We start from the raw sequence: 22,849 nt of genomic DNA, 5'->3' as shown, positions 1-22,849 counted from the left end.
ATAAAAGCTTAACAACTGGTTGTGCACGAGAATTTCTGTTTTTTTCAGTATAAAACAGCATTTAAACTGACGGTATGTTTAAGCTACATTATACCATCAAAACATTGATTTTAATTTCTAACAATATACAGATACTAAAGATACTAAAGATAGGCAGGTACTTGCTTTCAAGCAGAACACGGAGGAAAACAAACTTAGCGGGAGTGTTTATGTGTTCGGCGTAATGACGTACAACGGCCTCGACAATTTCTGTAGTCCTATTCAGCCACTCGGTAACAACCATCGTTTTTTAGGCACGTAAACTCTTCAAAAATCACCAGTGGGGTCAATGCTGATGTATTTAATGTCGTAGAACAAAACGTGATTTATCTCTTAAATTTATGTCAACCACAGACCTTATTTCGAGCTATTTTCCAAAACCCTATGGAGAAAATGCATTGCTTTTTGACGAAGTGCTAAAAATGCTAACTTACTTTCGGGTTTTAGGACGCGTCACTGCGGTTCTCTATAACCCCCCGATCCCACCGGAAGCGTCTGTGCTGCGGCTGCGCTGCGGCTGCGGCTGTGCTGCGCTGCAACCTCCTCCTGCGTCATAACCCATCAGGCGCGTTTCAAAACGTTGCGGAAGCGGAGCGTCGTGTGTGCAGCCTTGCAGTTGTTGTTGATTTTGGAATATTTCCTGGACATTTGTACTTCTACAAGTAAGTAGGCTACGTAGTTAAATGGTTTATGTTTGTGTCTGTTAAATCGTGTTTATTGTTGTTATTTCCTATTTTGTTGTGTTGTAGACTACAGACACAGTTAATAATAATTGTAATATTCCAGTTATAAACGACATGAATCAAAGATGTGTTGCTGTATTTTAGTGGTAAAAAAATATGCATTCATCATCATAATTATTCTATATATATATAATTTACAGTGCCTGTAAACCGGAGGAGAACGCTGGCATTCTACTTGAAAGACTACAGGGGGTTGGGGGGAGGAGAAGGAGCCGGTTTTGGGTGCACCCCCTCAACCAGCAAAGGAGACAACAAGGTGATTTTCATCACCTCGTGGCTGAGCTGAGGCTGGACAGCCAACGACATCACCAATATTTTCGGATGAGTGCAGAGCAGATGGATGAACTTCTGTCTCTCCTGGGCCCTGAACTGACCAGACAATCCACAAATTTAAACACCAGGCCTTGTCCTTTCTGATGTTGTCTTTGTAGTATTGATGGGTTATGTCATACAAAATAGTGTGTTTTTCCACTTCGATGATGAAACGCTCTTCGTCCATTTTGGGTGTCGTGTTGTGAAAGGGGGTCTGCAAACGGGTTTATTTGGGGGATGGGCCTGGGCCGGATGAACGTTCCACTTCCTGCCTGCGCTGCGCCGTGTCAAATATAGGATTCATCCGATATTTTAGAAATTCCTTGCGGCGAGGAGCTTCTGGGACGCTTCGAGCCGCGGCGCAGCGCGGCGCAGCGGGTCTGGTGGAATAGCACCCATTGACTAGAGTGGCCGCGATCGCTAAAAACGCCGCAGCGCAGCGCAGACGCTTCCGGTGGGATCAGAGGGTAAGTTCCGTCCCACATTTCTGGTCTTTCAAAAATACCAGGACTGCTTTGTTCATGCGGGAAGCATAGGAGATGTTTACATGACCAACCTGATACCCCACAGCCAGCAGCACCTGCTCGCACTGTGCTTGCGGCCTGAGCCACCAAACGCACTTTGTGTCTCAGTAACACCGGCGGCGCCCCGAAGGACGCCATCCCCGCCGCGAGGCACGGAAAAACACTAACGAAAAAGTATTAACCGTGGCCTACTTGCAAAGAGTATAAATATCCCAACGAAAGGTCATACAGTTAAAGAAACGATTGAAACAGAAATAAACGAAATAAAAGTGAAAATCCCTCTTCCCTCTTCAAAAACACACCTCCACCACAGAAGAAGAAGAAGAAGAAGAAGAAGAAGAAGAAGAAGAAGAAGAAGAGGAAGAAGAAGAAGAAGAAGAAGAAGAAGAAGAACCTTTATTGATCCCCCTAGGCCAGGGGTGTCAAACTCAAGGCCCGGGGGCCAAATCAGGCCCTTGGTGGATTTAATTTTGGCCCGCAGGATAATTTCTAATTACTATTAGATCTGGCCCGCCGGTATGTTGCACACACACACCTTCACTCAATCCTGAGGATCTCCTCAGCTCAGAGCCTGAGCCCAAACATTGATGAACTTGCACCCAAGATGAGATGCCAAGTATCTGCTTGAACTAGCATCACAGAGCAGCACACTGAGTTTACATGGATGTTTCCTTCTGCACTTTCTTTCTTGAGACAACAGGGCGTGTTTGGTTTGTTCTTTGAGTGAAATAGTTTTTTTGAAGCTGTTGTTGGCCTGTGGAAAAATGTAATCATAAGAAATGCAGATAGAGCCATAAGAAATGAATGCAACTGATTATTTAATATTTAATGTTGTTTTTATAGGCAATAATTTAAGCTTTGTTAGTTCCAGGTTTAATATGTGCAATACGTTCATTTCAATAAGTTTTGCAATAAACATTGAACCAGTCCGGCCCTCGACTAGTACCCATTTTAAAATGTTGGCCCACTGTGTATTTGAGTTTGACACCCCTGCCCTAGGCAGTGCTTGAATTTGAATAAAAAAGGTGCCAGTACTCTAAATCAGCAACTGTTTCAAGTCAATTTATTTATGCATAGGCTAGTATATCCTATAATGCTGGTTGGTTTGTCTCTTTACTGTATATTTTAGAAAGGCTCACTGTACTTAAACAAAATGTCTCAGGGTGCATCTGAGATTAGAGGGGGTGCAGGGGTAAAGTGCTATTTTTATAAGTGGGGAGTGTATCTAACACAAGATCTTTTTTTTAAATGTTGAAGTTAAAAGCATCAATCTGGTGCACTTTGAGAGCAAAATTAAGAGATCTATGGATACATCTTTCAACATCCATATGAAACAGAACTGTAAACAGATTTTCTATTTCTTTATGGATATATTACAAATCACTCCCCTTTTAAACTGTATTCGTTTTACTGTCATATAGTATTTCATTTTTAGTGAGTTACTCAAATGAGTACCAGGAGACAGCGTTTGGTACTCTGGTACAATTGTGGTGAAGGCATCTGAGTTAGATGTATTGGAACCGAAATGTCTACAGACATAGCAGAAGATGGCATCTTTTTTACAGCAAATTCCAGCCTGTCTCTGTTTTTAAACCATGAGCTGCAAAATGAGCGCCTTACCCCACTGTACAGGCGAGTTGGGAACTTGTTTAAATATACATGGGCAGGCTCTGTTTTGCCGAGGTCCTATGGCACTTGCGGGCCGTCGAGGGGTGGCGGTGTTTGGGGCGACGAAGACTGCTGCTCCGGGGGCGAGGCGGACAAAGCGGCGGTGGCACCTCATGACGCATCTACTGAGTACTGAGTACCGTTCAGTAAGAAGTAACGGTACCAGATGGGTAACAATCAGAAGTCCCGGTACTGCGTACCGGCGAGTACCGGCCCAATTCAAGCACTGCCCCTAGGGGGAAATTCAGTTTTCACTCTGGCTTTTATTTTTTTGTTTAATACACAGTATACAGGTAGATGCACACATGCACATGCAAATACACACACAGTTATACACACTATACAGAAAACGAACGAACAAGGAACATGGGAGCAAATCCATGAGAGAACACTAGATGATCCAGGGGAAAAACTAAAGGAAACATTAATGAGTAAGAACCACCCCAGGGAAACCCGGAAAGGAAGCTTGACAACAGACTGGGACATACAGGAATATATGCACACACAGACTCATTACACTGACAAGACACAGCTAAAGAGGGGGGGGGGGCAAAAACACCAGGGCAACAGATTGATGACACACAGGTGGGAAAACGCAAAGACAGGAAGTTAAACCAGACAGAGAGTGTTCATACAAAATGAACTGGGAAACAGAAAACCTAAACCAGGATCCTTACTTCCTGTCTTGATCTGAGAACTCCATCACCTGAAGGTCTGTCTGACTCACCTGCTTCTTGCCTCTCCTCTTCCTCTGGCTGGGGGGACTGCTGGTGGGGGCAAAGGTCTTGTTGTAGTACTTCTGCAGCTTCTGCTGCTGGCAGGACCCTCCCCTGAGGGCAGTCCTGCTCTCTGTTTGCTCACTGCCGGGGGAGTCCCCCAGAGAACTGCTGTCCTGCTCAGGACAAACAGAGGCACGTTGGGAAATGTATTTTAAATGCTAAGTGAAAACAGCAGTCAGTACAACGGTGCAAATATCATGTTTTAATCTCTGAATTTCTACCAATTTCACGTGACGAACTCAATTGGAGTTGAGCCCTGCAGATGCTATTAAGAACAGTCATTTCTGTGTTTTTCTTACTTTGTTTGGTAGAATTTCTTCTCTGGTGAATGATTGGCTCCTGCGCTCAGCGGTCAGTCTTTCTCTCCGTTTCCTGATTGTTCTTCCTCGCATGAAGCGATGTACCTGAGGAAAGTACACAGTCTGCTATGGTTACATCACCTTATTATATTTTATATTGCTAAAAACATGCAAAAGAAGACGCAAGATGTTTGCTTATGCTTTTGAAAACTGTGACGTTCATATTTCTATAACATTTTCTACAGTAGTGTTGCGGGAAAGATCTTCTTTTCTTATTTTGCAATATTCCAAAATCCAATGGAAAACTTCCAGGTCAGCTTTAAAAAAATCAATCAACCCACTCTATTGTGATTCCCAACACTGTACAGTACTAATGTTTTAGTACTGTACAGTGAGTATTTGAACTCATTTTATAATGCAGATACTGTACATACCTGAGGTGCTCTGGCCAGGAGGTGGGCCACATCTTTGTGGTTCTTATCTCTGGCCTTATCCAGGGCAGTTTTACCTGACTAGAAGTGAACAGTAAATTATGAATACTATAAAACCTTTCACTTGACCCATAGCAAACAGGATTGTTACATTCAACCTGTATTCCAAGATCTCCTCCTGATGTCACTATATAGCTATGTGGAGATTGGTGTCTGGTTTATTCGGAAACCATAAATGTATTTCCGTGCCTGGCTAGCTGCCTGCCTGTTTCCTCTTGGTCGTGCATTCTCCACCTCACGCAGAGCCATTGGAGTCACTGAGTCCTATCTGAAACACTCAGCTTGTAAATAGAACTCACGTTGTTCCTCACTTTCCCATCAGTCCCTGCCTCCAGTAAGAGCTGAACCATCTTCTTATGGTTCAGAGCAGCAACCACATGGAGAGCTGTGTCCCCCACCTGCAGACACACACACACACACACACACACACACACACACACACACACACACACACACACACACACACACACACACACACACACACACACACACACACACACACACACACACACACACACACACACACACACACACACACACACACAGTAAGCTCACATTAAATTCAACAATTGATCTAAATAAAACAACTTAACTTAAAACTAGGCTAATGTAGTTGTGAAAGAAAACATGCATATTTACTCCATTGTTAGATCATATTTAAGTCTTACTGAAATATTGAAATGTTATGTTCCTTGCATATTGCCCTTTTGACAACATTATTTAAATGTGAAAAACCTTTTACGAAATGTATCTTATCAAATAGTTTATGTGTATTATTGGTTCCTAAAAATAAAATGTGTATTCATTTTAATTAATTAATAAGAGGTAATTTTCTCAAAGTAGTACAAACTGCTTATTTAAAAGAGGCACAACATGTTCATAATACAGTATAAAATAGTTAAATTAATTATACCTTGACCACTACATAAAAGTTGTTAGACACACCGTCTTCCATTAGTGAATACACAAGCCAATTAAATAAAACCAAAGCATGACTGAAATCACACACTCTCATAAAGAAACATATTTAAACATATTATTGTTAACACTGGCATGCTGTACCTGGTTTCTCTGTGTCACAGAGCACATGGAGCTCAGCAGGGTTTTAGCCAGCGTCAGGTTGTTGTAGCGAGCAGCCACATGCAGACAGGTGTCCCCCGCCTGCACCCAAACAGATGTTTAGTATGTTTGATCATGATACAACAAGTGCTTTGGAAAATGATTGCTAACTATTTAACTGCCCACATTAGTAGAGTTCAATAGGGTCAGAGTGACTGTAATATACTGTAAGTTATTTGGGGAATTGACTTGAAACAAGGAAGATGAGGAACAATCTGATATGTAAGCCTTTAATTCAAAGGCAAAGGAAAAACAGCAAATGAAAAATACAAGCATATTCTCTGTCCATAGTTATTCAAAACAGAGCAAGCAATCAACATCTTTCTCTAAAGATGAGTCACTTTGATGACTCAACAAATCCCAGTAAACACAATCTGTATCTTGACTTTATCTCCTCGACCTTGCATACCAGAGAGCACTGTGAGAGTCTTAACTCGTATACATTTTGGGCAGACAGCTTTATGACCATTTTTTTAGTGATATTTGGTGTCTGGGTTAGGGTCAGGACTCACATTGTTCTTGGTGTATGGGTCAGGACTCACATTGTTCTTGGTGTCTGGGTCAGGGTCAGAACTCACATTGTTCTTGGTCTCTGGGTTAGGGTCAGGACTCACACTATTCTTGGTGTCTGGGTTAGGGTCAGGACTCACATTGTTGTTCTTGGTGTCCGGGTTAAGGTCAGGACTCACATTGATCTTGGTGTCTGGGTTAAGGTCAGGACTCACATTGTTCTTGGTGTCTGGGTCAGGGTCAGCCTCACATTGTTCTTGGTGTCTGGGTTAAGGTCAGGACTCACATTGTTCTTGGTGTCTGGGTTAGGGTCAGGACTCACATTGTTCTTGGTGTCTGGGTTAAGGTCAGGACTCACATTGTTCTTGGTGTCTGGGTCAGGGTCAGGACTCACATTGTTCTTGGTGTCTGGGTCAGGGTCAGGACTCACATTGTTCTTGGTCTCTGGGTTAAGGTCAGGACTCACATTGTTCTTGGTGTCTGGGTCAGGGTCAGGACTCACATTGTTCTTGGTGTCTGGGTTAAGGTCAGGACTCACATTGTTCTTGGTGTCTGGGTTAGGGTCAGGACTCACATTGTTCTTGGTGTCTGGGTTAAGGTGAGGACTCACATTTTTCTTGGTGTCTGGGTCAGGGTCAGGACTCACATTGTTCTTGGTGTCTGGGTCAGGACTCACATTGTTCTTGGTGTCTGGGTCAGGGTCAGGACTCACATTGTTCTTGGTCTCTGGGTTAGGGTCAGGACTCACATTGTTGTTGGTGTCTGGGTCAGGGTCAGGACTTACATTGTTCGTAGTGTCTGGTGTGGATCCCCCGAGCAGCAGCAGGCGGGTGGTCTGAGCGTGTGCGTTCTGACAAGACAGGTGGAGGGCTGTATTTCCTGCCTGCATCAACACAAAACGATAGGCCGACGTCATTAGTGGATCGGCTCCGAAAATCTTCTCGCGAGCACACAAGAATTCTGAGTGAGAGGAAACTCTGGCGGTCATCTGGGACTCATAGAACCGTAGTTACAGCCGTAACTATCGTTCTATTTCGTCCCTACTGACCGCCAGAGGTGGGGCTTTAGCACTGGATGACCTATACCAACCATGTCATGAAGAATCCAAGCCCTTGCTCACTACTGGAAGCAGCGGAGCTCGGCAAAAGGACCACGCCCAAAGAATGGGGAGTGGCGACATTAACCTGATAACAACTGGAGAATGTGCCAGAAGACGCCCACGCCGCTGCGGCGCAGATGGTCTCCAGGGGCACCACTCTCAGTGTTTCCCCTAGGTTTACTGCCTTGGCAGTAGTATTTTATCGATACCGATACCGGTACTGCTTATCGGTATCGGTATTTTTCGATACTCTTATCGATACTTTTCAATAATTGGGTGCTCAAAATTATAGACATGAATACAAGATGTGAAGATTAAACAGTCATTTTATTGTAATTTTATTAGTTTTTTTATAACTTATACATTAGCTTCTCAGAAGCAGACAAAAATAAATAAAATAACTTAAAGGGGCCTGGCTCGCCCTATCATGCTTTTTGGGTTTTTCCCTCAGACAGAGGATGAAAAGCAACACACTTTCACTCCATAAACGTCCAGGAGCACCGCTTGGTCAGGGTCCCGTGGCGTGCACTTGTGACGCTCCTAGGCTCCTTCAGCTTCATAAAGAGACGCAAATAGCTTTCAACTGATTGCAATATATTCCCATCTGCGGCGGGATTTGACGCTCATGGAAGCACGACATTCGTTTGTGTCAGCTGCCCTTAAAGGCAATGTAAGCGTCCATTCCCATTGGATAACGGAGAATTTTACACCCGGAAGTAAGTATTCCCCTTACTGTCGATTGATTTTACAGTGATATCTGCATACTCATCGACTAAAAACACCAGATTATCCTTGTTAATTACACAACATTGATTGGTTTAAATTGTGTGCAATGCTTTTGTATTTTTCCCCTTCGATTCGGAGAAAAAAATATTTTTTTGGAGTAAAGGATGGCAGAAGACACTACACTACCCAGAATCCCCAGCTATCGTTTAGGAATACACCATGTGCTCTGTTTGACAAGCCCCGGGATTAGTTCTCAAGCTCTGTGATTGGTTGACCTCCAACTGCATTCCATTCATTCCAATGGCTGGCGTCTATGTCACGTGATATTCAAATTTCTCCCTGCAGAAAAAAAAAACATGGCCGAACTTCGTTTTATTCTCGGTGGAAAATGCCTATTTTAAAGTTAGTTAGTGGCCATTAAAATGCGTTTTGATGTCATTTGATGCGAGAAATATGAGTTGTTATTTCAGATTATGTGTGCAGTGGATGTACATGATCTTTAGTTTGCTAGTTATTACGAAGATTACTTCAGGAAATTGCGTCCATAGAACGTTTTCATTGTTACCAAGGTGGTTGCTAGGGACGCTGCTATCGATATTATTTCTGTTATGTTGTGTAACTGTTTAATGTTATTATCTTTATTGCTACCCCCTTCCCCGTCAATGTATAGTGTTGGTCCACAGCCCAAACCATAGACTGTATATATACAGTAAATGGAGGTAGGGTCCGTGACGTCACCCATAGGATTCTGCAGAGTTGCTGAGAAGCCCTTAGTAGGCGGGGTCGGCCACTAACGGCTCGACAGTGACGTCAGAGTTCAACTCCCGCCTTCTCCAGCCTGCTCCAAATAAGGGCAAAGATGCGGAGCCGAGGCGGGACCTCCTGCCACTGAGCTGGAAGTTCCAGAGCTAGCTGAAGCTACCAAGCTAAGCTAACATGCTCCCCATCTGCACACTGCCGTGGCATTTTACGTTTCTAAGGTAAGCGGACATGAAACTATTCAGCAAAACTATAAATAATAATCTAAGTTAATGAGTTTTTAGTATAATACTTCAGAATCTTGAAATCCCTTAACGTTTGTATGCAATTTCGCAAAATTCAACACTGGAATCAAGCAAACATTAATATGTTTGCATGACATTAGTTATTTATATTTTGATATCACTTAACTATACGTTTAATACATTTAAGTCAAGCTAAGGTACATTTCATGGTAGGTAGTTCTTACCTGTGAGGGCTCCTCCAAACAGCATAATAACCAGATTGTATCATTAAAACTAAGTACCAGTTCTAGATCCTTGACTTTAGAGGAACAATTCAAAAGACAACATGTATTTAAAGACCAATCTTTATTTGAATGTGCCTCTTATCCTGATATATTACTTATACAGTAATAGTATTGACAATCTAAAAATGTTTAGCAACTCAACAGTCAACTTTATGTTTCTTATTGTCTAAAGCAGTGGTTCCCAAACGGTGTGCCGCGGCACACTGGTGTGCCGTGAGGCAAGTCCAGGTGTGCCGTGGGATTTTGTGACAAACATACGTTATTATTGCAATATACAACTACACAAAAATAATTATTTTTTTATTTACTATATCAGTACTTTGTATGCACACATTTCATAATACAGAGGCAAACTCTATACCTAAAAACGATTATTTAAAAAATAATCCTCACAGAACCCCGTATTCCGCTGTTAACGCAGTTGCGCAGGTGGGATTTATAAGACTGTGACACATGTTAGAAATTAAAATCAATGTTGATATGGCGTAATTTGAATTAAATACACTATTTGATTTAAATCAGTTTTATTCTGAAAAACCGGAAGTTCTCACTATTAGCTTAACACTTTTATTCTGAAAATTCGTCACTTCCGGTTAGCATTTAGCATCTGGCGGAATCATACGATTTCAAACCTTGAACCAAGGTGAAATGACATGTGATGTTGTACAGTGAGCACACTGGGATTAGCACTCATTTATTGACGCTGAATAATGTGTAGCAGGGAATGTTTAAATAACCACAGATGCCAGAATGATGCAATTTAGCTACAGAAAAATGCAGGAATTGCATTGGACCCGCCCCCCGACAACGCCGGCCAATAGGAGAAGACCTCAGATGACAACAGGAAGAGCAAGCCAAGAATTGATCTCTTCGACTCCCTGACCTGAACTGACCGGTCGGATGTGGAGAGCGCCTCCACTCGCACATTTCATTTTGTACACCACCGCATATTTTGTGTAATTAAATGCTGTTAACTTTTATAAGCTTCGCTTGACTCTTTTCAGTCTCTCTTGCCTTCAGGGTTCTAGAATTGCTTTCAATTTGGCGTCCCTGGGTGGGCCTGAAGCAGGATAGAGCTGAGTAGAGGGGAAGGCTGCAAGCTAACTAGCATCACACCAGGCTGCACAAAGGGAGGACAGGCTACAGACTCACTGCTGGAGTTTTTGGCTGGGCCTAAACGAAAGGTGAGACAGTTACCTGTTCAATTCAAAAACTGTATAGTTAAATAACTTACATTAGGTGCAAGCGTTGGTATGGATCTGTAGATTGATCTGTGGTGATTGCGAGTGGTGTGGAGATTGTATATAGTGTTTCTATTCATCTCTGTTGTATCCTCGGCGCCGCCCGATTAATGTGAATATTACATAGTATTAAGACCTTCTGGGGAGGTACCAGACTTGATCTGGTTTACACTGGACTGGGTCCATTCATGTTAGTCTATATGTTTGATGTGTTAAACCGGCGTAGTCTGGTTTAATAAAGTATATTGTGTGGAGTTTTTAAGCCGAAAAGTATATTTTTGTGCAATGTTCTAAGCCGAAACGATTGTGTACAAGATTGGTATGAGATCAGCTTTTAAGGTCAGCATCGAAAGAATTTAGAGCTAAGATAAAGGAAGATTGTGTTGTTTTGTATTGTCAAGCAGTGTGGTTTTAATCTGCACATGTTGAGTGTTCCCCTTCCCCCAGTCACATGAGGTTTATACTATACTGCTAAGCTAGTTAGCTAGCCAGTTGACATTACTAGATGATGAAGTAGTTTGAGTGAAGATACAACTGGTAATTACTGATTAAATACACAGGGATGGTGTAGATGAACGTTGAGAGTAGATTGAGTTGTTTTGTTTTTCATGCTTTTCAAAGAAAGTCATTTGAACTTTATTATTTTGGGGAAATAAACAGGAAGTAGGTTTATGAACCGGAAGTACTAGTTGATACATTTGAGAGGAGTTCAAAAATAAAACAGCTCCTCTAGCGGACATAATAAGTATTACAGTTAATACATTCTTCACCACACAGATAAAGATTACAGGAGGTTTCTTTGAATTGAAGTATTGTAGTTGACTCATTTTATGACATTTGCATAATTTCATAAACTTGAGTATACACTGTACACGGTTTATTTGGATTTGCACCATATTCCTATTTTCATATTACTAAGTCAACTCCTGTTCATTTTTATTTCTTTATTCAGATTTTAAAATTTGCATAATTTCAAAATGTTAATTTAATTTGTCTAATTTTGATTTTGATTTTCCAACATTTTTATTTATTTAAAAAAAAAAAAAAACAACCAGATTTTAAAGTTAAGTTCAGGTGACATAGGATATCTTTATAAAGAATACAAAGGTACTATTCAGAGGATTAGTTTTTCATCTTTGATAACTTAATAACATTATCCAAGTACTTAAACATGTCGCCAAAAGACACCAAGTTGAGACCAGTCGCAGAGCCAGGCTCAACTGCAGATATCAAGGAAAGGGTAAAAATCAGATCGGATGCTTTAACAGTTTCAAGTAAAAGACAGAGGATATGGAACCAAATGGAGAAACTGTTAGAACAGTGGCAAACGAGAGGATTGATTCCAGCAGATGATCAGCCTGGACCAACGGAAGCCCATAGAAAAGCTGTAGTTGAACATGAGAATGCTGAATACTTACAACAGGAAAAAGCATGGATCAAAGCCGGACAACCCTCTTGGTATGGACCTGAAAACATGCTATGAACAGAGCTGAAAAAAGAAAAGCTATGGTTGCAAGTCTGGTATCCCATCTGGAAGATGCCAGCCAAGGATTGACAAACAGCTTACATGTGGTAGAACTCAGCAGAAGAATGGAAGAGGAGACCAACAGAAGAATGGAAGAACTCAGCAGAAGAATGGAAGAGGAGACCAACAGAAGAATGGAAGAACTCAGCAGAAGAATGGAAGCAGAACTCTGCAGAAGAGAGGAAGAATCCAACAGAAGAATAGAAGAACTCAGCAGAATAATGGAAAAGGAACTCAAAAGAAGAATGGAAGAGCAGCTCAACAGAGGAATGGAAGAGAGACGAAAAGCAGATGAAGCCCACAATGACATTATTGAAGAGAGACGAAAGGCAGTTGAAGCCCATAATGACATTATTGCCGAAAGACAAAGGGAGGAAGATAAATACCAACAACTTCTGGCGGAAAGACGACAAGAAGATGTAAGATTTCAGGACATGAAAGCAGATAGACAACAGAGAGAAAAGAGAGAACAAGAAGAACGAAGAACTCAAAGAAAACGCAGAACAAACTACTCTCCTGACAATTCCAAAGCACAGGGAGGTGAAGATGACGACGGCGGTACACAGTCTGAAACCAGTAAACACTCCCCCATACCATGAACAGTCACAGCAACAACGCGGTTTTGCATCTCCTCCTGAGAATAATAGTAGCGACGAAAATGAGCAACATTACCCTGGGAAATGCCCCAAAACGAGAAGAACCAAGAAAACTAAAAGATCCAAGACCGGTGCACATACCTCCATGCCATTGATAGCGGCTGGAAGAGGAGGATTTCAATACCAATCATGGACTCACAGGGACATGGAAACATTAGTGGCAAAACTACCTCCACTCACGAAAGGAGGTCAGAAGTGGGTGACTGATGTGGAGAGATACACAGCCCAAGACCACCTGTGCTTGGGAGACATGAGGGCCCTGCTCGGACGGATTGAAGGACGACTGGAAGCAAGAGCAGTAGATTCCGAGGCCAATTGCACGCACGACCCAGATGACACTTCATTCAACTACATCAGGTCGAATTATTGGGCTGCTATTCGTCACATCTACCCGACAACACGCAGTTTACATGCCCTCACCGGCCTGAGGAAAGGCACGGAGGAAAACATGCATGCCTTCCTGAAGAGATGTGAAGGAGTGTGGGAGGACTGTACTGGAGAACGACATGACGTTTCGCCGGCTGTCACAATGCTGTGGAAGGACGCGGTCATTAAAGCCCTTCCCCAATCAGTGCAGGCACGCCTTAGAGATGTGGTGGGGTTAGAAGCTAAAATCCCAGAAGAATGGAGACTACATCTCATTCACCATGACATCAAATGCCAGGAAATAACAAAGGAAGATGATGAAGAAACAAAGAAACTGGAAAAAATACTTTTGAAGATGCAGGTGGCTGAGAAAGATACTGAAGCTAATCAGATGGCCATACTAGCAGAGAAGGCAGGGTGGACACCTCCAACAGTTCAAACTCAGGAAGAACCAGAGAATCAAATGCAGAACCAACAAAGCGGACGAGGAAGTGTATGTCCACAAAACCAAGTTCAGCAGATACCTGTGTATCTTCCTACGCAAGTACAGCCACAAGCACCGCAGTATCTTCAACAGCAGATACCTGTGAATCTTCCTACGCAATTACAGCCGCAAGCACCGCAGTATCTTCCCACACAATTCCAGCAACAGCAAATACCTGTGTATCTTCCTACACAAGTACAACCGCCAGCTCAGGTATACACTCCCAGACAGCATCAACAAAAGGGACAATGGAGAGGAAAGCAACGCTCAAGAGGAAGAAGAGATTGCGGCTGCTTCATATGTGGTGATTGTAGACATTTGGCCAGAGATTGCCCCACTCAGCAATATCCACCACAAGGTATCACCTCACAATACAGAGGAGAACCAATGTTAGATATGAGAAAAATTGAGGCGGACGCATATGCCAGGGCCATGACGAATATTTCTGTTGGACCAGGGGATTGGGTAAATGTAAAAATCCACAAGATGAAGCTGTTGCAACCTGTATGGAGTGGACCGTGGGAAGTTGTAGAACGCACTGCAGATGCACTCCGGATCAAAGTTAAAAAAGGAACATGTTGGCACCCACTTACACAGTGTGTAGCCGCACCGCTACATTTGCAGAAACGGCACGGCAGTTAGAACTGATTTTGGAAAACTGGTTCAAAACAATAAGGAATCGAACATTTTTACAACGACAGCACCAGGAGATGAGTAAACTCAAGAATCCGTAGAGTGTAAATACATAGAGAAAAACACATTTTTATACTCGAACTGTTTGCACATCATAGACAAGGGATTTAGACAATATAAATAAATGTTCACTAAAAGTAATAAGTATAATGGAAAGTAGACAGGCCTACACTTGAGTCAAATTTCATTACTGTAATCTGATTAGTGTGCTCTGCAGGGTTACTATTGTTCTAAGTAACAGTGGGATTTAAAATATTGGAGAAAATATGGAGATGTTCTTTCTTAGTGTGTGAAATATGTGATGCTTGAAACAGGTGTTTCAATTTATAGGAGAAAATGGTTTCCTGAAAGAGTCAGGTTGGGTAAATATGTAGCAATGGATGAAACAATTTTTAGAGGGAGTATTTGTAATATCATTAGTAGACATTCATTGTGTTGTTTAGATGGCATTTAACAACTAAGACGGATACTATGATTTAGAAAGGGACAGAGTGGAAAGGGTTCGATTTATTTAACCTCAGTGTGCTAGATTTCTTATAGATAATGCGTCCCGAGACCTGGACTCCCCCTCTGAGTCAGAAAGGCTACGACCCCGTCCCGCCAAGCAGACAAAAGACCTAACCCAACAGGAGACTCCTCCTTCTCCATCAAAAAGACAGAGAACCAGAGCTGAAACAACAACAACAACAACAACAGAACTGCAGCCAGAACTATCTCCACCTGAGGCATCCAGAACCAAACGGCTTGCTGACATACAGAGATACTCTCATCAGTCCCTCAGACCGGGCATGAAGTTCCAAGCTGAGCCACGAGATTTGGCAAGAGCAAAGTGTGAAACTTGAGAGCAGAATCCGCCCTCCATATAAACAGCGAAGAGACTGTACAGGAGGAGATGACATATAAAAAGCAGTGCAAGAACAGTGGCATGATGTGGGCTGCAGATGTAACTGGGCCAAAGGCTGCCTAAAAGAGTTACAGCGGATGGATTCAAGAGCTGATGGACTGAAGAGAAGACAGAATCAGAGGAGTTGGCATGGTCGATTAGAAGTGAGGAGGCCGGGGTCACGGCTTGAGACAACCAGAGGAGGAGAAAAGGAGAACGGGAATGAGTGAGTTTACACATAAACACACTTATTCACAAACGCACATAAAAGAGACCACATTTAAATAACTTGAATTCACTTGATAAATACGTAAAGACAAACAGATTTATTAACCATGAATTAATCAATTTGTAAATTAAAAATAGCAGTAAAGAGGAAACTATTAAAGTAAAATGAGAAAATCACACTGAGGGAGACATGATGGAAATATTCACTCCACTTTAAGCAGTGGGTGTTGTGGAGTACAGAGTAGAACCATATGCTTCAATCTTTTCATCATGTTAACAAATTATTCTTTTAGAGATTTTTATTCACGTGTGATCTCATTTGTTACAATATTGATCACCATTAAAAGGATAGTTTTAGGAACCACTCTATAAGACACATCTGTATTTGTATTGATCATGTTAAAGGAAGAGCTCGTGCCAAGCCAAATATAGTATTCCAATCTGAAGTGTTGATTTCTCCATTGTAGCATACTTATTACCATAGGAGGGCTTTCAGATGGAAATATGAAATGACTTCTGTTTTAAAATCCTTGATAAAGGAGGGAGTAATTGTTACATGTTCGGACACCCAAGGTTCCACACACTGCTAAAGAGTTTAACGTTGTTTTTTAAGTGGACCAGAATTGAAGATAGATGAGCTATGAAATACATAGCCAGGGTGTCCGCGGGGTCTTAAAAAGTATTAAAAGTTGATAAATCAATTTAGCGAAAATTAAGGCTTTTAAAAAGTATTAAAAAGTATTAAATGGCATTTTCCAAGGTATTAAGAAGTCCCACAGCAACGACAACATGAAACACCCTTTAATTTACTGAAACGACATGTCGGGAAACCCCAAAAGGCGGCCCCATGCATAGCGCGCCGTTTCGTTACCTTGCTCCGCTCTGTGTGTGTGTGTGTGTGTGGGGGGGGGGGGAATAAACGACTACGGTAACGGGTCCCAAGGTGGGAAGACCGGCATACGCAACGCTCTGGGGGTCCAACTGCTCCGTGTGTGCCCTATATGATCATTTTCTGATAACGATGAAAGAGCCCGCCTCCCTCTCCCCACGTCTCCTGCTGCTGCTGGGCTGTCAGAAGAGGGGGAGGAAAAGAGAGGCGGTCACCGTTTATTAAATATTCTTATATTATTATACAGAGAACAGAGTCGTTATCAATTTGTTTTAAAGCTCAATAAATAACAAAGAAGACCTCTGACCGGCACTTTCCTAATTTTGTACGGAAGATTTAAACTTTAACGGACATGTTGACCGGCGGAACATTTTTTTTAAGGAAACTGCCGCACGGTTCCTTGGAAAAGGCGGAGAGGTGGGTGTTTTTCATCTGCTGGTGGACTACCTGAGAGATACAGCAGGAGAACACGCCGTCCACCGAGGAGAATAAACAGAAGGGCAACCATGGCAACCATGCTCCGGGTTCTTCTTCGCTGCTTTTGGTGTATTTCGGGCGGCAGCAGCGCCACTTACAGGCATGACATATGTACTACATCGTTTCCAGCATTTGCAGCGGTCTACTGTTAACGGACACGTTAATGAATCGAATGCGTGTGAAAGGAAGCCTTTTTTGCGCTTGCGTATGCGTTTTACCGTGTGGGGCCGGGGTCTAAGCCAAACTATATACGGTCACAGAGATCTGCTATTTTAAAGTAAAGTCAACACATATAGACCCTAAATATAGTCTATATTAAGAACGAGAAAAGTCTTAACATATATATCCTTTTTTGTAAACATATGACAAATGTGTGAGGGTGATGAAGTCAGAGCATCGTCTTATGTGCCAGGGCTTAGCCCCGGACAGCCCCAGCCCAATTTAACCCCTGGGTATTTGTGAGGGAGCTCCTATATGGCATTACCCCGCTGAAGCTCACCAAAGTTTAACATATTTCATAGTTCAAAGTTTTGTCAATTGTTTTGTTTATTGGTCAAATACTGGTTTCTAATGTTTTCTGAGGAGTTTTACTGGATGAAAGAGCACAGAGTACAGAAGCAACAAAGCAGCATACTGCATTAAACCTGACCTTCACAGAGAGGTTGAAGTTCATGTGGAGAGAAGGCTTCAGTAGTCTGTCTGCACTCTGTTTAGTTTTGCTATCTTACAATCAATATAGTAAATGTGAGGTAAAGTGTGTTGCCAATGTAACCGGTTAGAACTCAAAGTTGCGATGAGGTCTTAAAATGTATGGAAAGGGTCTTAAAAAAGGTCTTAAAAGGTATTAAATTTGACTTCAGGATTCCTGCATATACCCTGATAGCAGAGCTACACAGATCCTAGTAATGGTTTGACTCAAGATAATAGTTATGTACACAAGTTTCTGAATTAGATCTATTAGACATTGTAATACTAATTAGGTGTAAATGAATTGCAGTATCAGTAGTACTATAAGGAAGTGAGTTTTGTACCAAGTTTCAGGAAAGATGGGAGGCAGAAGTCCAAAAGGAAAGTTAGAACCATCTTGAAAATCATAGTTGAAATCGTGAATGAATAAGGAATGGCGCTCCACATATGACATATTTTTGTAGATAAAGGGAACCCGCCTATGCTGAAATACCTCTGAAAAGACTCTGCAGAGCACGACATGGCCAAAAGACTGAGACCAAATTACCTTTGACCCTGACTGACAGTGTGACAAAAGCACTGTCAATGACTGACCCTGGGGTCAGTCACCAAACCAAACCTGACTTGACAACCAGATAGTGTGAGTGTGAATGAATGCCGGCATGTGATCAGTGTAACTGCATGATTCTAAAACAATAACTAACCAAGCATGTTTTTGGACTAACATATTATTTTGGAGCTCCAAGGGAAACGAGAGGTTTCCTAAAAATTCCATAAAAAGGGGAAACCGGACATGTGACCCGTTTCTAATCTACTTGATGATATTTTATTCCCACAGGAGTTGGCGGTTTGCAAATTGTAAAACTCAATCTAAAATCTGAAGATTCTGTTTCTTTTGGGCCTGAAAGACAGAGAGAAACACTTATTTTCACTGAAGTGTTTACTGTGGAAATAATAATAATGGGTCTAAAATTGTAAACAATGTTCGTTATGTCCCTAACCAATATTTACCTGAAAGTGTTTTCCCCCTCCCAATTACAGGATTTTGTTACACATGAGTTCATGTGTAAATAGGGGGGAGTGTGTATAATGTATAATGTCAACATGTAAATGTAAAATTCACAATTTAAATTTTTTCTTTAAGGACTGAAAGAAACTTTCCGCCCCAACCCAGATGTTCAAACTGAGCATTGAAGATAGTTTTAGGATTAACCTGCTCCATATCTAGGGATAATATACTGTTTGGTGAATGTTGACATGTACTGTATATTGAATATTGATTGAGTTATAACCGGTAACACAGATGCAGAATCAGTGGCCAAGGGGCTACTGTGAGAGATCTAATTCCAGAATGGAATACCGAAAAAGTTGACCTGTGATAATGAAACAATTTTGTAATATTTCAACAGATATTAAAGTACCTGAGGTTTGAAATGTAGAAAGAACATATTACAGTTAAGCTGAAACATAGTAATGTAATGAGACAGAATTTAATTTTGATAACATCTTGTAACTAGCCTGGTAAAAGAAGTAAAGGCCATAGACTTTATTGTTTAGGTTATTATTATCATTATGGGGATATACATTTCATTTCAATTCATAATAGAAAGACATTTGATGACAGTATGTTGGATTTCTGTATTCATTTTTCAGCTTGATAATAGATAGGTAGAAGCAGTATTGCCAGGTGCAATCGATGGGATTTCTGCACACGATCCAAGCAGAGAATGACGTACCTTACAGGACAGACACACTCAGGAAATCATTCACTCTGACATCATCATGACTTTAGTTGTTTTTGAATCATAATGAAATTGTATTACATAACGTTAGTGTGTTTTTACCACAAACAGGAATAGTTAATTGTTATATTAGATTTGAGAAAGATTACAAGGATTTTATTTAGTTCACCAAGAAGATGTTTTTTGTTTGTAACATATGCCAAGTAGTGAGATTCAAATATCAGCAGGTTCTGAATTATTATTCCTCTGTCCCAGAACCAACAAGAATGTGGATGGAGAGAACTATATCTACTGGAGCCAGCAGAGATTCGTAAATTGCACCAGAGACACAGTAAAACGATGACACAAACAGTTAGATAAAAACAGACCGATAGAATGGCGCTAGACTTGTTTAAATAAAGAGTAATATTTAGCTATTTTCAGATAGTTTAATCCTTCTTATACTTTGTAAAGGAACAAGTGCCTTTACACCAGATACAGTATGAAGATGATTTATGATGTGAAAGGAGGGCGTTAGACATTTTCCATACCAAGCCAATTGCTGCTATTTTGCGAAGTGACATTAAAGGTTTAAGATAGAAGTTATGCACAAATGAAAAACTTTATATTTATGATGAATATGTATTATTTGTATTTTTGACTTTTATGAGTTATGTACCATGCAATGTTCGGATGAAGAACGCATTGATTTCAATATTATTTACATACCTTAAATGGTATGTAAGGAGGGATTGTTAGAAATTAAAATCAATGTTGATATGGCGTAATTTGAATTAAATACACTATTTGATTTAAATCAGTTTTATTCTGAAAAACCGGAAGTTCTCACTATTAGCTTAACACTTTTATTCTGAAAATTCGTCACTTCCGGTTAGCATTTAGCATCTGGCGGAATCATACGATTTCAAACCTTGAACCAAGGTGAAATGACATGTGATGTTGTACAGTGAGCACACTGGGATTAGCACTCATTTATTGACGCTGAATAATGTGTAGCAGGGAATGTTTAAATAACCACAGATGCCAGAATGATGCAATTTAGCTACAGAAAAATGCAGGAATTGCATTGGACCCGCCCCCCGACAACGCCGGCCAATAGGAGAAGACCTCAGATGACAACAGGAAGAGCAAGCCAAGAATTGATCTCTTCGACTCCCTGACCTGAACTGACCGGTCGGATGTGGAGAGCGCCTCCACTCGCACATTTCATTTTGTACACCACCGCATATTTTGTGTAATTAAATGCTGTTAACTTTTATAAGCTTCGCTTGACTCTTTTCAGTCTCTCTTGCCTTCAGGGTTCTAGAATTGCTTTCACACATCAAAGGCTGAAGGACAATATTAAAACTGAGAAACAAGCAAGCGGGAAAATGGAGCGCTTTCTTGTGCGGAGCAAACCAGCAACCACCAGTGTAGAGACTGCCGACAACCCACCACCGAAAGAGAAGAGGAAAAAAACTGTCAGCAGACAGTACCATGACAGTTATCTGTCTTATGGCTTCATTTGGACCGGGGATGTGAACAATCCTCAGCCCGAGTGCGTCGTCTGTCGGGAGAAGTTAGCTAATGCTAACATGGTTCCAAGCAAGCTGAAGAGGCACTTGGAAACCAAACATCCCGCCCATGTTCACAGTAACTTGGACTACTTCAGAAGAGCGCGGGATCTGAACCAGAGGCAGCAAGGACGTTTGTTGGATTCTGTGAAAGTGTCTGATAAGGCAATGGAGGCGAGTTACATGCTAGCGGAGCTCATTGCAAAGCAGAAGAAGCCTCACACAATAGCGGAGACACTCATCCTCCCTGCTTGCAAAATACTTGCAGGTGTCATGCTGGGTCCAGATGCCGCAAATGAGCTATCGAAAGTGCCGTCGTCTGATAATACGATCAAAAGAAGAATCGACGACATGTCCGAAGACATTGAGGAACATTTGGCAGAGAAACTGCAGGCGAGCGGCAGATTTTCGCTCCAAATAGATGAATCTACGGACATCAGTGGGGCTGCCCAACTTCTGGCAAACGTCAGATATGTTGATGCTGACTCCATCAAAGAGACATTTTTATTCTGCAAAGAAATGGAAAGCCACACCACGGGAGAGGAAATATTCAGGGTAACTAATGACTATTTTAAAGAGAACAGTCTGACCTGGAATATGTGCGTCGGTCTTTGCACAGATGGTGCGGCGAGCATGACGGGGAGAGTGAAAGGATTCATTGCTAAGGTGAGGGCACAAAACCCACATATCGTGACAAACCACTGCATTCTGCACCGAGAGGCATTGGTTGCCAAAACCATGCCCCCGGAGTTGACTGAGGTGCTGAATCAGGCCGTGCAGATGGTGAATTACATAAAATCAAGGCCCCTGAAATCTCGCCTCTTCTCCCAGCTGTGCGCCGAGATGGGAGCCGACCACCAAAGCCTGATCCTGCACACAGAGGTACGTTGGCTGTCACGGGGGAAAGTCCTATCCCGTCTTTATGAGCTTCGGGAACAGCTTTTGGAGTTTTCAGGTGAAAACGCTGTCCCACATAAAGACAAGCTCGCGGATGAGAGGTGGTGCGCCAGGCTGGCTTACCTCGCAGACATATTTGGGCATCTGAACGAGTTAAACGCCAAGCTTCAGGGAAGGAATGAAAACATTTTATCGTCCACAGATAAGATTCGGGGGTTTATGGGCAAACTTCTCCTGTGGCAGGAGGCTTTGGAGCAGGGCTCCATGGACATGTTCCCGCTGACATCAGCTGCGCCGCAGGCAGCTAAGGAGCGCGCTGTGTATGCGGAACACCTTCAGACCTTAAAAGAGAGGTTTGAGCAGTATTTTCCACGTGTGGCTGACATCGAGGACTATGACTGGATCCAAGACCCATTCCACCAGGAATCCTCCACAGAGAAGCTCTCCATGAAAGAGAGAGAGGAGTGCGCAGAGCTCCGTGTGGACCGCACACTGAAACTCAAATTCAGTGAGCTCCCACTGGATCAGTTTTGGTTGGCTTCTGCATCGGAGTACCCAAGCATCTCCCACCACGCGATTGAGCAACTACTTCATTTTCCCACTACCTACCTGTGTGAGCTGGCGTTCTCTACTCTGACTTATATGAAGAACAACAGCAGGTCACGGCTGTCTGTTGAACAGGACTTGCGAGTTGCCCTCTATTCAGTGCCACCGAGGATTAAAAAAATCTGCGCGCCCCAACAGGCACATGTATCCCATTAATCTGTAAATAGGCAAATTTTAAAATAGCACATGTTTCAATGCTGATTGGTGAAATGTTATATTCATAATTTGTAGTTCAGGACCATGTTTCCTTGCATTGACAGTTCTCTGTGCTGAGTTTCTGCTGAGTTTCCGTTGCCTCATTTTTAATTTTGTGACCTGTCTGGTT

General features: G+C 42.0%; 1 protein-coding gene across 1 annotated transcript in view; it reads right to left on the bottom strand.

The window, feature by feature from the left end:
• ankrd6a (ankyrin repeat domain 6a) overlaps positions 1 to 22,849 on the bottom strand; it is a gene marked incomplete at its 5' end in the record, with an annotated part of 92,170 nt that overhangs the window by 51,066 nt on the left and 18,255 nt on the right. Inside the window, 6 exons of the mRNA XM_079692802.1 lie at positions 4,014 to 4,178; positions 4,365 to 4,469; positions 4,799 to 4,876; positions 5,155 to 5,253; positions 5,918 to 6,016; positions 7,269 to 7,367. Of these exons, the coding sequence (XP_079548928.1) occupies positions 4,014 to 4,178; positions 4,365 to 4,469; positions 4,799 to 4,876; positions 5,155 to 5,253; positions 5,918 to 6,016; positions 7,269 to 7,367 (645 nt within the window). The remainder of the gene's footprint in view (positions 1 to 4,013; positions 4,179 to 4,364; positions 4,470 to 4,798; positions 4,877 to 5,154; positions 5,254 to 5,917; positions 6,017 to 7,268; positions 7,368 to 22,849) is intronic.

This window comes from Notothenia rossii (assembly GCF_949606895.1).
Source record: "Notothenia rossii genome assembly, chromosome: 7".
NCBI classification, from domain to species: Eukaryota; Metazoa; Chordata; class Actinopteri; order Perciformes; family Nototheniidae; genus Notothenia; species Notothenia rossii.
This window is presented reverse-complemented; position numbering and strand designations above follow the sequence as displayed.